The sequence below is a fragment of the Erpetoichthys calabaricus genome, chromosome 18 (assembly GCF_900747795.2).
Source record: "Erpetoichthys calabaricus chromosome 18, fErpCal1.3, whole genome shotgun sequence".
Classification (NCBI taxonomy): domain Eukaryota; kingdom Metazoa; phylum Chordata; class Cladistia; order Polypteriformes; family Polypteridae; genus Erpetoichthys; species Erpetoichthys calabaricus.
This window is the reverse complement of record NC_041411.2, coordinates 88,648,549-88,662,009: the sequence shown is the minus strand read 5'-3', so window position 1 is coordinate 88,662,009 and position 13,461 is coordinate 88,648,549. Positions and strand designations below refer to the sequence as shown.

General features: G+C 43.0%; 1 protein-coding gene across 3 annotated transcripts in view; it reads left to right on the top strand.

Annotated features, from left to right (window-relative positions):
- The window catches only part of lamb2 (laminin, beta 2 (laminin S)), a 200,720-nt gene extending 189,878 nt beyond the window's left edge, over nucleotides 1-10,842 (top strand). For all 3 annotated transcript variants that reach the window (XM_051921147.1, XM_051921148.1, XM_051921149.1), the window contains 3 exons: nucleotides 1,029-1,205; nucleotides 1,949-2,108; nucleotides 10,202-10,842. In XM_051921147.1, coding sequence (XP_051777107.1) covers nucleotides 1,029-1,205; nucleotides 1,949-2,108; nucleotides 10,202-10,338 — 474 coding nt within the window. In that variant the 3' untranslated portion in view covers nucleotides 10,339-10,842. The remainder of the gene's footprint in view (nucleotides 1-1,028; nucleotides 1,206-1,948; nucleotides 2,109-10,201) is intronic.
- Nucleotides 10,843-13,461: the final 2,619 nt, after the last annotated feature.

Here is a 13,461-nt window from a genome sequence, read left to right as displayed (position 1 = left end):
ACCTTAACAGAAAGGAGATCTGGAATGGTTCCAGCCTCTACAGTTCAGCCCATAAGACTTTCCTGTTGGGGAGGTCCTACCTAGTCCATGCTCCCTGGAATGCCAGCTCTCCTGCCTTTCTCTTCCAGATGTCCAATTTTGGTCTGGATCATTTCTGTCCTTTCACCTGCATCTGCTTTCGCCCATTACCAGAAGTGGGTCCAAGCACCCTCTCTTATAATATGTGGGTTCACAATGATGTTCTTTAACTTCAGTGAACTTTTGGCTTGTGCCACTGCAGTGGCAGCTTCTCACTTATGGCCTGCTCTCATTGTTATCTCTGCACACCAAACCAGCTCCTCACTGGAGTCATTATCCTAAAATGTAATCTGATATACAAGTAATAGACAAACACAATCGAATCAAACTACAAACACACAAACAATTGCACTACTACATTTTGTCAAAGTGAATCCCAATATTCAAACATTCAGGGCCCTAGCTGGAAAAAGTATGTGAACCCTTGTTTTTATGTGTCCAGGAAAACCTTTGTTGTGCTTGCTCCACTGGAATACAATAGCAGTTGATAACAACACATTATGAAGTATTTTGCATATCCAAACACTGTAGCCACATGTCTAGAGATAGGAGTTGGACTGTCTGTGTTTACAACTGATTTAATGAGACATAAATAGGCAGAAGTGCTAATAAATAGTAAAGTACTACAATTTTCACTAAAGCCTGTAGTGTACATCACCATTTTGGATTGACATCATGATTTGAAGACAGACACACAAAAACTTAACAGACCAGCCCAGAGTTTCTAAGTTGGAAATCAAACTCAAGGGAGCATTCCAGTTGAAAACTCTGATTAAGGAATTTGGAAATTCTGACTTCTGACTTCAAATGGGACACAGCATTAGTAACTGTTAGAACCTCTTTTAGTAGCAGTAACTGCCACCAAATATTTCCTGTAGCTGCTGATCAGACTTGTACAATGGTTATGCACAATGTGGAAAGAAATCTTATAAATTTGTATCTCTCCTCAGATGCGCTCGGCAACGGACATCAATGAGAAAAATCTGAAGGATGCCATGGATCGTCTGGGTTTGATTGGCAGGCAGATTGATGATCTGAAAACAAAGCGAGCCAACAACAGCCTAATGGCATCTCGGGCAGAGGAGACAGCAACAATGGCAAGAGATAAAGCCAATGAAGCCAAAGCGGTGAGATGCTCATGTTGCTTCTCTTCAGAAATGCACAATTCTTTTCATAGTATATTGTTCATTGGATAGAGTTTTATTTAACATTATGAAATTATAATACAAAAAAATGAAAGTTAAATATGAAGATGAAACAAACCGTCACAGTGAGGCATTATAAAGTCATATTGAATATTAAGTATAAAGGAGTACCAGAAGCATTTCTTTACACCCTTCTACTGATAAATATTTTGGCTGAAATTACTCAATGTTAGTGTGTCAGAAAGAGGATGTGCGGCATTGTTCAAAATGATCATCAGTTTTGTCTTCATTCTTTCCTCCAGTATTACCTCCAGCAGTTTGAGAGTGCATCCCATAACTGAAACTGCCCTTTTAATTAGCTCATTGATCCGGTAGACCTCTCTTGAAGTGATTTTACCAGCCCAGCACACCACAGTATAGAAAATTGCACTGGCCATCATGAAGTTTGAGTCTGCTCTGCCCTTTCTTCTATGGTTCATCTGTGTTCTGACACCAGTCTAGCCTGTCATTCATGTGGACCCCCAAATACCTGTAGCAAGTTTACCACCTTCAAATCTACTCCCTCAATACAGGGATTATAAATGTACACTAATCTCTGAAATTTTAAATTAATATAAAGGTGTGCTTGTCTTCTACTGTACTATGGAATCAATCCCTGTCTTGCTGCAGTTATACAGTTCTTTTTTTTTTCAAACTAATTTAATTGCCTTTCTTCTCTCATGTAGATTCTGGATGGTGAGTTGACAGACAAATATAAAATGGTTCAAGACCTCGTTGACAGGAAAGCCAAAACCGTCCAGGAGGCAAAACGCAAAGCAGAGAAACTGCGTGACGAAGCCAAGCAGCTGTTGAAGGAGGCACACAACAAGCTGCAGCGGCTGAATGGTAAGAATGAGTGCCATATCTGTGCTTCACTCATTCTTTGATCCACATGATAGATAGATAGATAGATAGATAGATAGATAGATAGATAGATAGATAGATAGATAGATAGATAGATAGATAGATAGATAGATAGATAGATAGATAGATAGATAGATAGATAGATAGATAGATAGATAGATAGATAGATAGATAGATAGATAGATAGATAGATAGATAGATAGATCGATCCACACTACGGTCTGAACACACACCAGAATGACTAAAAAGCAAATAAATTTAAAAGAAATAAAGTTTCTGACTTGGCTGTTACAATTATAAATCATTCAATTTCCCCTAATCCAGTTTGTCCAGGCATGAGGCATCCTTCTTCTTTATGCTGCCTCCCCAGCACACCACTGCGAGTGCCCTCTTCTACGTAGTGTTGTGCTGGGGAGCAGCATAAAGAAGAAGGATGCCTCACGCCTGGACAAACTGGTGAGGAAGGCAGGCTCTATTGTAGGCACGGCGCTGGACAGTTTGACATCCGTGGCAGAGCGATGGGCGCTCAGCAGGCTTCTATCAATTATGGAGAATCCACTGCATCCTCTAAACAGTGTCATCTCCAGACAGAGGAGCAGCTTCAGCGACAGACTGCTGTCACTGTCCTGCTCCACTGACAGACTGAGGAGATCGTTCCTCCCCCAAACTATGCGACTCTTCAATTCCACCCGGGGGGGGTAGAAATTAGCATTATTCAAAGTTATTGTCTGTTTTTACCCACATTTTTATTACTCTTTAATTTAATATTGTTTTTTGTATCAGTATGATGCTGCTGGAATATGTGAATTTCCCCTTGGGATTAATAAAGTATCTATCTATCTATCTATCTATCTATCTATCTATCTATCTATCTATCTATCTATCTATCTATCTATCTATCTATCTATCTATCTATCTATCTATCTATCTATCTACAGAAGCAATGCCCTCTGTTTAATTTTAAGAAATTCCTTGGTTGCATACCAGGACTGTACCCCTGCTATGAAGACTACATTTCTAATTTTGTTGGAAAGAAGTGGCATTTCATTACAACTACTTAAGTGAAATTTTACTTTCACTTTCAGCCCCAGTAGACAGTGAAGTAACGGAGAATATGTTCTACTACCATTTGATTTTATTTAATCAATTGATGTTTCTTTATCCTATTAATAATCTCTCAAAAAAATACTTACATCTTTTGTAAGGTGGAAACTCAGCTTACTTATTTGATAATAACTGAGACCAGACATCGTGAAAAAGATTTGGGGCAGCCACCCGTATAATTTCCCTGACTGCAAAAGGCTTTTAGAGTAGAACAGAGTTGTTCCTTCGACTGAGTCCAATATAGAACTGACTTATTGATGTTAAGATGGCGGCTTTAAAGGCCTGTATGGGAAGTGAGGTCATCGAAGGGCCCAAACCCGGAAGTGACATCATTGAAGGGCACGGACCCGGAAATGAAATCTTCTGCACCGGATGTGACGTCATCGAAGGGCACAGAACCAGAAGTGATGTCTTCTGAGGTGCCGGAACCTGGCAGGATTTCTCAGGGAAGGTCTGTAGGGAACTGAGAAAGACAGTCAGTGCACCCCACAGCCCCCTGGTCAGATGTGGTATTACTGTTACTTAAACCCTTTAGCTGCCTCCTACTTACACATGTGTGACAAGGCCCCTCCCTTAGCCCAGACCCACCGGGTCGGGCGACCTGTACCGAGAGGTCATGGGCATGAGACAGTGCATCTGCGTTGGCATGGAGGGAGCCCTTACGATGAATGAGCGAAAACCTATAAGGTTAAAGGTCAAGAAACCACCTAGTGACCCGTGGATTTGACTCTTTGTGAAGGGCCATCCACTGCAAAGGAGCATGATCCGACACTAGAGTGAACTGTTGGCCCAAGAGGTAGTACCTCAACTGCGTAATCGCCCATTTTATTGCCAGGGCTTCCCTTTCCATTGCCGCATACCTGTTCTCCCAATCCAGCAGTTTCCGGCTAAGGTACATGATGGAATGTTCATCACCATTGACACTTTGGCTCAACACAGCACCCAGGCCTGTGTCCGAAGCGTCCGTTTGGAGAAAGAAAGGGAGAGAAATATTAGGAGCTATTAATAGTGGTGCTGAAGTTAGAGCCTGTTTTAAATCACAGAACGCAGCTTCCGTCTTATCATTCCATACCACATTGTTAGGAGTTCTTTTCTTTGTTAAATCTGTCAAGGGCGCCACTCTCTCGGATAACCGAGGTACAAACTGGCAGTAGTACCCAGCTAATCCGAGAAATGCTTAGACTTGCCTCTTGGTTCGCAGACGGGACCAATTTAAAATGGTGTCTATTTTTGTACACAGTGGCTTCACAGCACCCCAACCCACCAGGTAGCCCAAATATTTAGCCACTTTCAGTCCAAAGAAACATTTCTTTGGATTGATTCGAAGCCCGGCTTCTCCTACTGTCCACAACACCGCTTTGACCTGCTGTACGTGTTCCTTCCATGTGCTGGAATAGATGACGACATCATCCAGATAGGCAGCGCTATACACATTATGGCGACGGAGCACTTTGTCCACCAGATGCTGGAAAGTCGCAAGAGCCCTGTGTAACCCGAATGGAAGGACACAATACTGCCAGTGTTCACTAGGGGTGCTAAGCACAGTCTTGACCTTTGCGGAATCCATTAAAGGAATCTGACAGTACCCTTTTGTCATGTCAAGTGTGGTCAAGAACTTAGCTTGAGGTACGTGAGGCATGGGATAAGCATCAAATTGGGAGACTTGATTAAGCTGACAGAAGTCATTGCAAAACCTCCAATTGCCATCAGGCTTACTGACCAAGACGACTGGACTGGACCAGGGACTAAAACTTTCCTCTATTACTCCTACTTCTAGCATTCGCTTGATTTCCAGCTCCACTTCTTTTTTCTTTGCCTCTGGGAGTCTATAGGGGTGCTCTCGGACGATAACTCCGGGTTCAGTCACTATGTCGTGCGCAACCAGAGAGGTCCTTCTGGGCTTCTCACTCACCAGCTCCGGGACAGACAGAAGAGCTGATTAATTCCTCGCCGAAATTAAGGGTGTCTGTTTGAGCAAAGAATGAGCGGGGCTGAGTGGAGGAGGGATCGGGATCCCTTTCCTTCTACGGCTTCAGCAAATTTACGTGGTAAATCCTCTCACTTGGTCGATGATTGGGTTGTTTCACCAAATAATCAACAAGTCCTTTCTTCTCCTTAATTTCATAAGGGCCTTGCCAATGGGCGAGTAACTTGGAATGGGAGGTGGGATCCAGCACCATGACACGATGCCCCGGATGGAATTCTCGGAGGTCCGTGCCACCGTCATAATAATGGGCCTGTGCTGCTTGTGCCTCTTCCATATGACTTTTTAGAATAGGGCGAAGTTTACCAAATCTATCGAGTAATTGCTCGATATATTCCAATATATTTGTAGAGGGAAGAGCCTCTCCTTCCCAACCTTTGTTCAAGATATCCAATATATCCAGGGGTTGTCGCCCGTATAATAACTAAAAAGGTGAGAACCCCATAGAGGCTTGTGGGACTTCCCGGTATGAAAATAGAATGAGGGGGAGGAGTTGATCCCAATTCCTCCTGCCCCCGCTGATCACCTTACAAAGCATCTGTTTGAGAGTTTGATTAAACCTCTCAACTAGATCGTCAGTTTGAGGATGATACACTACAGTCTTTAAGTGCTTTATTTTTAGTAACTTTGCCGTTTCCCTGAACGTTTGCTGAGGTAAACGGCGTCCCTTCATCCATTAGGACTTCTTTAGGGATGCTGACTCGCACAAAGACCCTTACTAGTTCCCATGCAATTGATTTAGATGTAGCTGAGTGCAATGGAACAGCTCCCGGGTATCGGGTTGCATAATTCACGAGGACTAATATATATATGTGTCCTCGGGCTGAGGGCTCTAAGGGTCCTACTATATCAACCCCTATTCTTTCAAAGGGAACATCAATTAGGGGAAGGGGAATGAGAGGAGCACGGTCCCTCTTGGGAATTTGTCGTAATTGACACTCTGAACAAGAAGTATAAAAACGGCGGACCTCATCATTGATTCCTGGCCAATAAAATCTGAGCTTAATCTGCTCTAAGGTTTTGTCGGTGCCCAAATGGCCTCCAAGGAGGTGAGAATGTGCTAATTCACAAACCTGCCGCAGGTAGGTTCATGAAATTAACAATTTTCAAACCTCCCCCTCATGCTCAGCAACCTGATATAATAAATCAATTTCTATTATAAAGTGAGGTCCTTGTGGCATAGATAGATTCACATACACCAGCAGCAGCATACTGATAAAGACAATATTAAATTAAAGAGTGATAACAATGCAGGTATACAGACAGACAATAACTTTGTATAATGTTAACGTTTACCCCCCGGGTGGAATTGAAGAGTCGCATAGTGTAGGGGAGGAACGATCTCCTCAGACTGTCAGTGGAGCAGGACAGTGACAACAGTCTGTCGCTGAAGCTGATCCTCTGTCTGGAGATGATACTGTTTAGTGGATGCAGTGGATTCTCCATGATTGACAGGAGCCTGCTCAGTGCCCGTCTCTCTGCCACAGATGTCAAACTGTCCAGCTCAATGCCTACAATAGAGCCTACCTTCCTCACCAGTTTGTCCAGGCGTGAGGTGTCTCTCTTCTTTATGCTGCCTCCCCAGCACACAACTGCGTAGAAGAGGGCACTCGCCACAACTGTCTGGTAGAATATCTGCAGCATCTTATTGCAGATGTTGAAGGACGCCAGCCTTCTAAGGAAGTATAGTTGGCTCTGTCCTTTCTTACACAGAGCATCAGTATTGGTAGTCCTGTCCAATTTATCATCCAGCTGCACTCCCAGATATTTATACGTCTGCACCCTCTGCACACAGTCACCTCTGATGATCACAGGGTCCATGAGGGGCCTGGGCCTCCTAAAATCCACCACCAGCTCTTTGGTTTTGCAGATGTTCAGTTGTAGGTGGTTTGAGTCGCGCCATTTAACAAAGTCCTTGATTAGGTTCCTGTACTACTCCTCCTGCCCACTGGACATGGACTGATGCGTGTGTTGGCCATTAACGAGAACTATTTTGTTCTTTGCAAATTTTAGGGAGTCACCCTTCCATTGCTCCCTTTTAAATGAAGCTGACGTGTCTCTAAATTGAAAATGAATCTGGGAGAGAGGATCCAGGTTGCCCTCAAGGGGCGGAGATTCGTCCCAACTCGTTGAGGCACGGGTGGATGACGTTTCTACCTGCGACAGTCCCAAAGTCTCTCCGTCCTCCTCTTGGACTTCCATACCTCTCCCTACTGGCTGAATATACGGCGTGGAGACAGCTTGAAATGAGTCATCCTCATCTATAACTAGGCCCAAGTGTGGATCGGGGGTAGTCAATAGCTCAGTGCATTTATTATCAGACCAGTTCCGCCCCAGAATCACTGTAAAAGGTGGATTGCGGAGGACCGCCACAGGGAATTTTTTTAGCGATCCTCCCTGAGAAATGAAAACTAGGGCGGATTTATATTTACGGACTTCTCCGTGAATACATTTAATGCTGGTCTTTACTTTCATCCACTGTCGCAGTAAGACATATCAGCCATCAACAATGGAAATGTTGCTGCCGGAGTCAAGCAACGTTTCGAGTTTGTAACCATTTATGACCACCTTTCCCGTATGAGAAACCGATAGGGCATTAGTAAGGGCACACAAACCGTCCTACCCCTTCCACCTGCGTCCCGGCTCGCTCCTGGATAGGTTATCTGCCAAGCAGCCTGGGAACTTCAGAACAGGCTCTGGTTTATCCAGAAGAGACTTATGGTGTAGGACATAATCTCTAGGGAATCCACTAGAGGACTGTTCTGCTCTCCCAGATTTTGAGGCTGGCTTAGGTCTTTTCACGAGCTGTAATAGCTCTTCCATAGAATGGAAATCTCCCCAGACCGGCTGGACAAAGTGCTAGGGAAGCTGTTGTAAAAAAATACAGCAAGCTACTTGCTGAACTATCTGGCAGGGGGTTAATTCAAATGGTCTTAACCATAACGCCACCTGCTTCCAGAGGGCCATAGCTTGGTCCCGAATGGATCCCTTAGGATCGAACCTCCAGGTTTTTATTCTTCTTGCCTGCTGGTCTGGGGATAACCCATTTTTCTCTGGGTCCTTAGTCCCAATGGGTGGCTCAGCTCTCTCGTCCAAGAGAATATAATAAGCCCTTTTCATTTCTCCCCCAGAAACCAGCCAATGTCTGTATGCCTCCTCTACACTTTCTTTCTGGTAAGATTTTAGCCCGGAGTTGTACTTAAGGAACGAAGCCTGCACCATGTCTTTCCTGACCACCGGACTTAACTCCCCACCCAAAAACTCGGCCTGATACTTTCCTACCTTGTTCATGTTTAGGTCCTGTCCTGGTTTTTTTTGGGACGAAATCCTGCCAACTATGCCACTGTGATAATAACTGAGACCAGACATCGTGAAAAAGATTTGGGGCAGCCACCTGTATAATTTCCCTGACTGCAAAAGGCTTTTAGAGTAGAACAGAGTTGTTCCTTCGACTGAGTCAAATATAGAATTGACTCGTTGATGTTAAGATGGCGGCTTTAAAGGCCCGTATGGGAAGTGAGGTCATCGGAGGGCCGAACCTGGAAGTGACGTCATTGAAGGGCATGGACCCAGAAATGACATCTTCTGCACCGGATGTGACGTCATCGACGGGCACAGAACCGGAAGTGATGTCTTCTGATGGCGCCGGAACCTGGCAGGATTTCTCGGGAAGGGTCTGCAGGGAACTGAGAAAGACAGTCAGTGCACCCTGCCTCCCCCTGGTTGGATGTGGTATTACTGTTACTTAAGCCCTTTAGCTGTCTCCTACTTGCACGTGTGTGACACTTGCTAAACAAACAATAGGGACTCAAAACAAAAATACAATTGCCCATAACTAATCCATGAACATTCAGAAATTATTGAAAAAGATTGTTCCAAAATTATGCAGGCTGTTGCTTTTATCGGTTTCTAGATGCAATACCAAAAACAGTGGGTGAGCACTTACACTGTGCTGATGTGTTGCTTTTGGTGTGAATTAGCAGATCAGTGTAATTATCTGATCTCTGACTATAAGGCAGAAGTTACGTAGAGGAAGATGTTCAGAAATCCTTATCTCCAAAATTGAGGGGACATGACAGTTAAGTTGAAGAAGAGATGCCCTCTTTTGCCACCATTCCCCCAACTCTCCAGTGGCTACAGGCTTGGGCATATTAAGTGGGTCATGAAATAATAAGTTAATTCTGGGCCTTCTTAGATTTTACATATTGCGCAACATTTAAAGTGTCATGATTACTTTTGGATAACCTTATAGATGGTCTTCTCTTTCTTTGCTTCAGGAACCTGGTTGATTCCAGTCAGACTAAACCTGAGCTGAGGTGTCACATATTACTGTTACTGAAGGCACGATTAGCTTGTTAATTCGGTGGGCTCTCTTGAAGTGATGTTACCAGCCCAGCACACCACAGCGTAGAAAATCACACTGGCCATCACAGAGTCCGACTCTGCTCTGCCCTTTCTTCTATAATTCCTTTGTGTTCCAAGACCAGTCCAGCCTGTCATTGACATGGACCCTCAGATACTTGGATGACCTTATAGATAGGCTGCTCACTCATTGCTTCAGAAACCTGAACTTAATTCAGACCAAACATGAGCTGAGGTGTCACATTACAGTTACTGAAAGGACAGGCATTTTATGTACCAACTGCTTCTGGCATGGACACTCTATGTAATGTCAACCATAAAACACAAATATCAGTACGACTTTTGATATGTGGAGCATTTTTGTTTATGATATTAATACTACAATACACAATGAAATTAATGAGACTGACTAAAAACATCCAAATATGTCAGGACTGGAGGACCTCACAAAAAATGCGTTAGACTGGATCCCAGGGCTGTACGGACAGGAATATAATAACATAATGATTTTTTACCATATAAGTTTCTTTAATATTACTTTTACTAACAAAGTTTTGAAGTTTTTGTCATTTCAGCAATCAGGGTTTATACAATGTTCCTAATATGATATATTTTTCTTAATCAGATCTAGAAAAGGATTACATGGCAAATGAGAAAATACTGGAAAGAAAAGCTTCACAGCTGGATGGGCTGGAAGAAAAAATGAGAGGCATCCTGGGTGCCATCAACCAACAGATACAGATCTACAACACTTGCCAGTAATGGCCACGTGTAGCAAACCTGACCTGCAGAAACATGAAAAGCTCTGTCAAGCAAGCTCAACATGATGAACCTGAAATGCTACTGCTTTCATTTGGACTCGAAGAATTGTACGTTTTTTTTAATTAAATGATAGGGTCTCATATTTTCATTCTAATAGAAGTTATTGATTCGTTTTGCTTTCAGTACACTAACTTATTGAAAGTATATTTTTTTAAATAAATACTTCAAAAAGGTTAATCTTAGGTGTTCAAAGTGTTTCATGAATAGTGTTTAAAGCAATCAAATAATTGTAAATAAAGCATTTTTATGGCTGTATTGAAAAGAAAACTATAGCAGAACAGAACTAGTCCCTCCCGACCCCACATTTTTAATGAAAATCTATTTTTCTCCAAAATATTTGATCTATTATTTATTATTATTCTATAATACAAAGTACACAAGATATGCAGTAATTAATCATGTCATTGCACTATAAAGTGAAAATAAAAACAGAAGGGATGCAAACTTGACTTGACTCTCCTTATTTCATGTGTCTAATGGTCAGTATGCATTGTAGTCTTGTTAGCTCTGTAAAACGTCCTATGATTGTGCATGCGCTATATCAAATAAAGATTTCTTCATTAAATATGTACCTTTACAAGTCATAATCTGTATTTAGGGTCTTTCATATATTGTAAACCAGGAGTTCCCAGCTCTGGTCCTGGAGGGCCACAGTGGCTACAGGTTATTCATTCAAGTCGTTTTCTTAATTAGTGGCCAGTGTTTGCTCTTAATTACTTTCATTGAACTGATTTGCTATTTAAGACTCAGACCCTTTAAATCAGGGGTGATCAGCGTTGGTCCTGGAGGGCTGCAGTGGCTACAGGTTTTTGTTTCAACCCAGTTGCTTCATGAGAAATCATTCATTGCTGATGAGGTACTTATTGCTCAAGTGACATTTTTCTGCTTCATTTTAGTTATCTCACTAACTTTTTGAACCCTTCATTGTTTATTTTATTCTGAAACAGCAGCACTCACTGTTTTGAATTGCTCCTTATCAGCAGTAAGATGCAAATGATAAAGGAACCAGCAGTTCTTCATCTGTCAGGTTTCCATTTGCACCTGTCTGATTTAATAAATTACTCAGAAGGAAACTGAAAAGAAAAAAATTGAAGGACTGAAAATGACTTATCTGTTTTAGGCTCCAAATCATTTGGCTGATATCATTAGAAAGGTAAAAAAATATATATACAATTTAAGAATGACCTGGCACTGCGGTGGGTTGGCATCCTGCCTGGGATTGGTTCCTGCCTTGTGCCCTGTGTTGGCTGGGATTGGCTCCAGCAGAACCCCGTGACCCTGTGTTCGGATTCAGCGGGTTGGAAAATGGATGGATGGATGAGAATGACCTGGCATTGCAGAGTTAAAATAAGTCATTGGCAAGGATGGTTTTCTAATTAGGCAACTGAGTCAGAACAAAAACCTGCAGCCACTGCGGCCTCCCCAGGCCCGACGCTGATCACCTTTGCTGTAAACCAGGGGATGTGTGTAGACTTCTTCCACAGATGAAAATGTGTTGATTGGTCTCTCTTAATTGGCAAATTGTGACCATAGATTACCTTTGACAGCCTAGCATCCCACCCAAAATTTGTTCTCCCCAGCTTAGCATTTTGACTCTCACAAAAATGGACAGTTAGATGTATGTATTGTTTTGTGTTCTTTTATACATTAATATTCATAACATACAGAAAAATATAATCAAGGAGACCAGTGGAAATTAAAGGGGAAGTGCATTTAGGACTGAAGCCAGGAAGCACTTCTTTACACAAAGAGTTGTGGAAATCTGGAACAAACTACCAAGACATGGAGTTAAAGCAGAAACCCGACAAAACCTTTAAGAATCTGGAGAAGATATTGAGGCAGCTTAGCTATTAGGATGTGGATGTGGAGCTGGTGGATGGTAGAGACCTTGCGCTCCTCCACCTTCCATTTGAGGATGCCCCACAGATGCTCAATAGGGTTTAGGTCTGGAGACATGCTTGGCCAGCCCAGCACCTTTACCCTCAGTTTCTTTAGCAAGGCAGTGGTCGTCTTGGAGGTGTGTTTGGGGTTGTTATCATGTTGGAATACTGCCCTGCGGCCCAGTTTCTGAAGTGAGGGGATCATGCTCTGCTTCAGTATGTCACAGTACATGTTGGCATTCATGGTTCCCTCAATGAACTGTAGCTCCCCACTGCCGGCAGCACTCATGCAGCCCCAAACCATGACACTCCCACCACCATGCTTGACTTTAGGCAAGGAGTCTTTGTACTCCTCATCTAGTTGCCGCCACACATGCTTGACACCATCTGCACCAAAAAAGTTTATCTTGGTCTCATCAGACCACAGGACATGGTTCCGGTAATCTATGTCCTTAGTCTGCTTGTCTTCAGCAAACTGTTTGTGGGCTTTCTTGTGCATCATCGTTAGAAGAGGCCTCCTTCTGGGACAACAGCAATGCAGACCAATTTGATGCAGTATGTGGCGTATGGTCTGAGCACTGGCAGGCTAACTCCCCACTCCTTCAAACTCTGCAGCAATGCTGGCAGCACTCATGCGTCTATTTTCAAAAGAAAACCTCTGGATATGACGCTGAGCACGTGCACTCAATTTCTTTGGTCGATCATGGCGAGGCCTGTTCCGAGTGGAACCTGTCCTGTTAAACCGCTGTATGGTCTTGGCCACCGTGCTGCAGCTCAGTTTCAGGTTGTTGGCATCTTCTTATAGCCAAGGCCATCTTTATGTAGAGCAACAATTCTTTTTTTCAGATCCTCATAGAGTTCTTTGCCATGAGGTGCCATGTTAAACTTCCAGTGACCAGTAGGAGCGAGTGTGAGAGCGATAACACCACATTTAACACACCTGAGACCTTGTAACACTAACGAGTCACATGACACCGGGGAGGGAAAATGGCTAATTGGGCACAATTTGGACTTTTTTCACTTAGGGGTGTATTCACTTTTATTGCCAGCGGTTTAGACATTAATGGCTGTGGGTTGAGTTATTTTGAGGGGACAGCAAATTTACACTGTTATACAAGCTGTACACTGACTACTTTACATTGAATCAAAGTGTCATATCTTCAGTGTTGTCCCATGAAAAGAT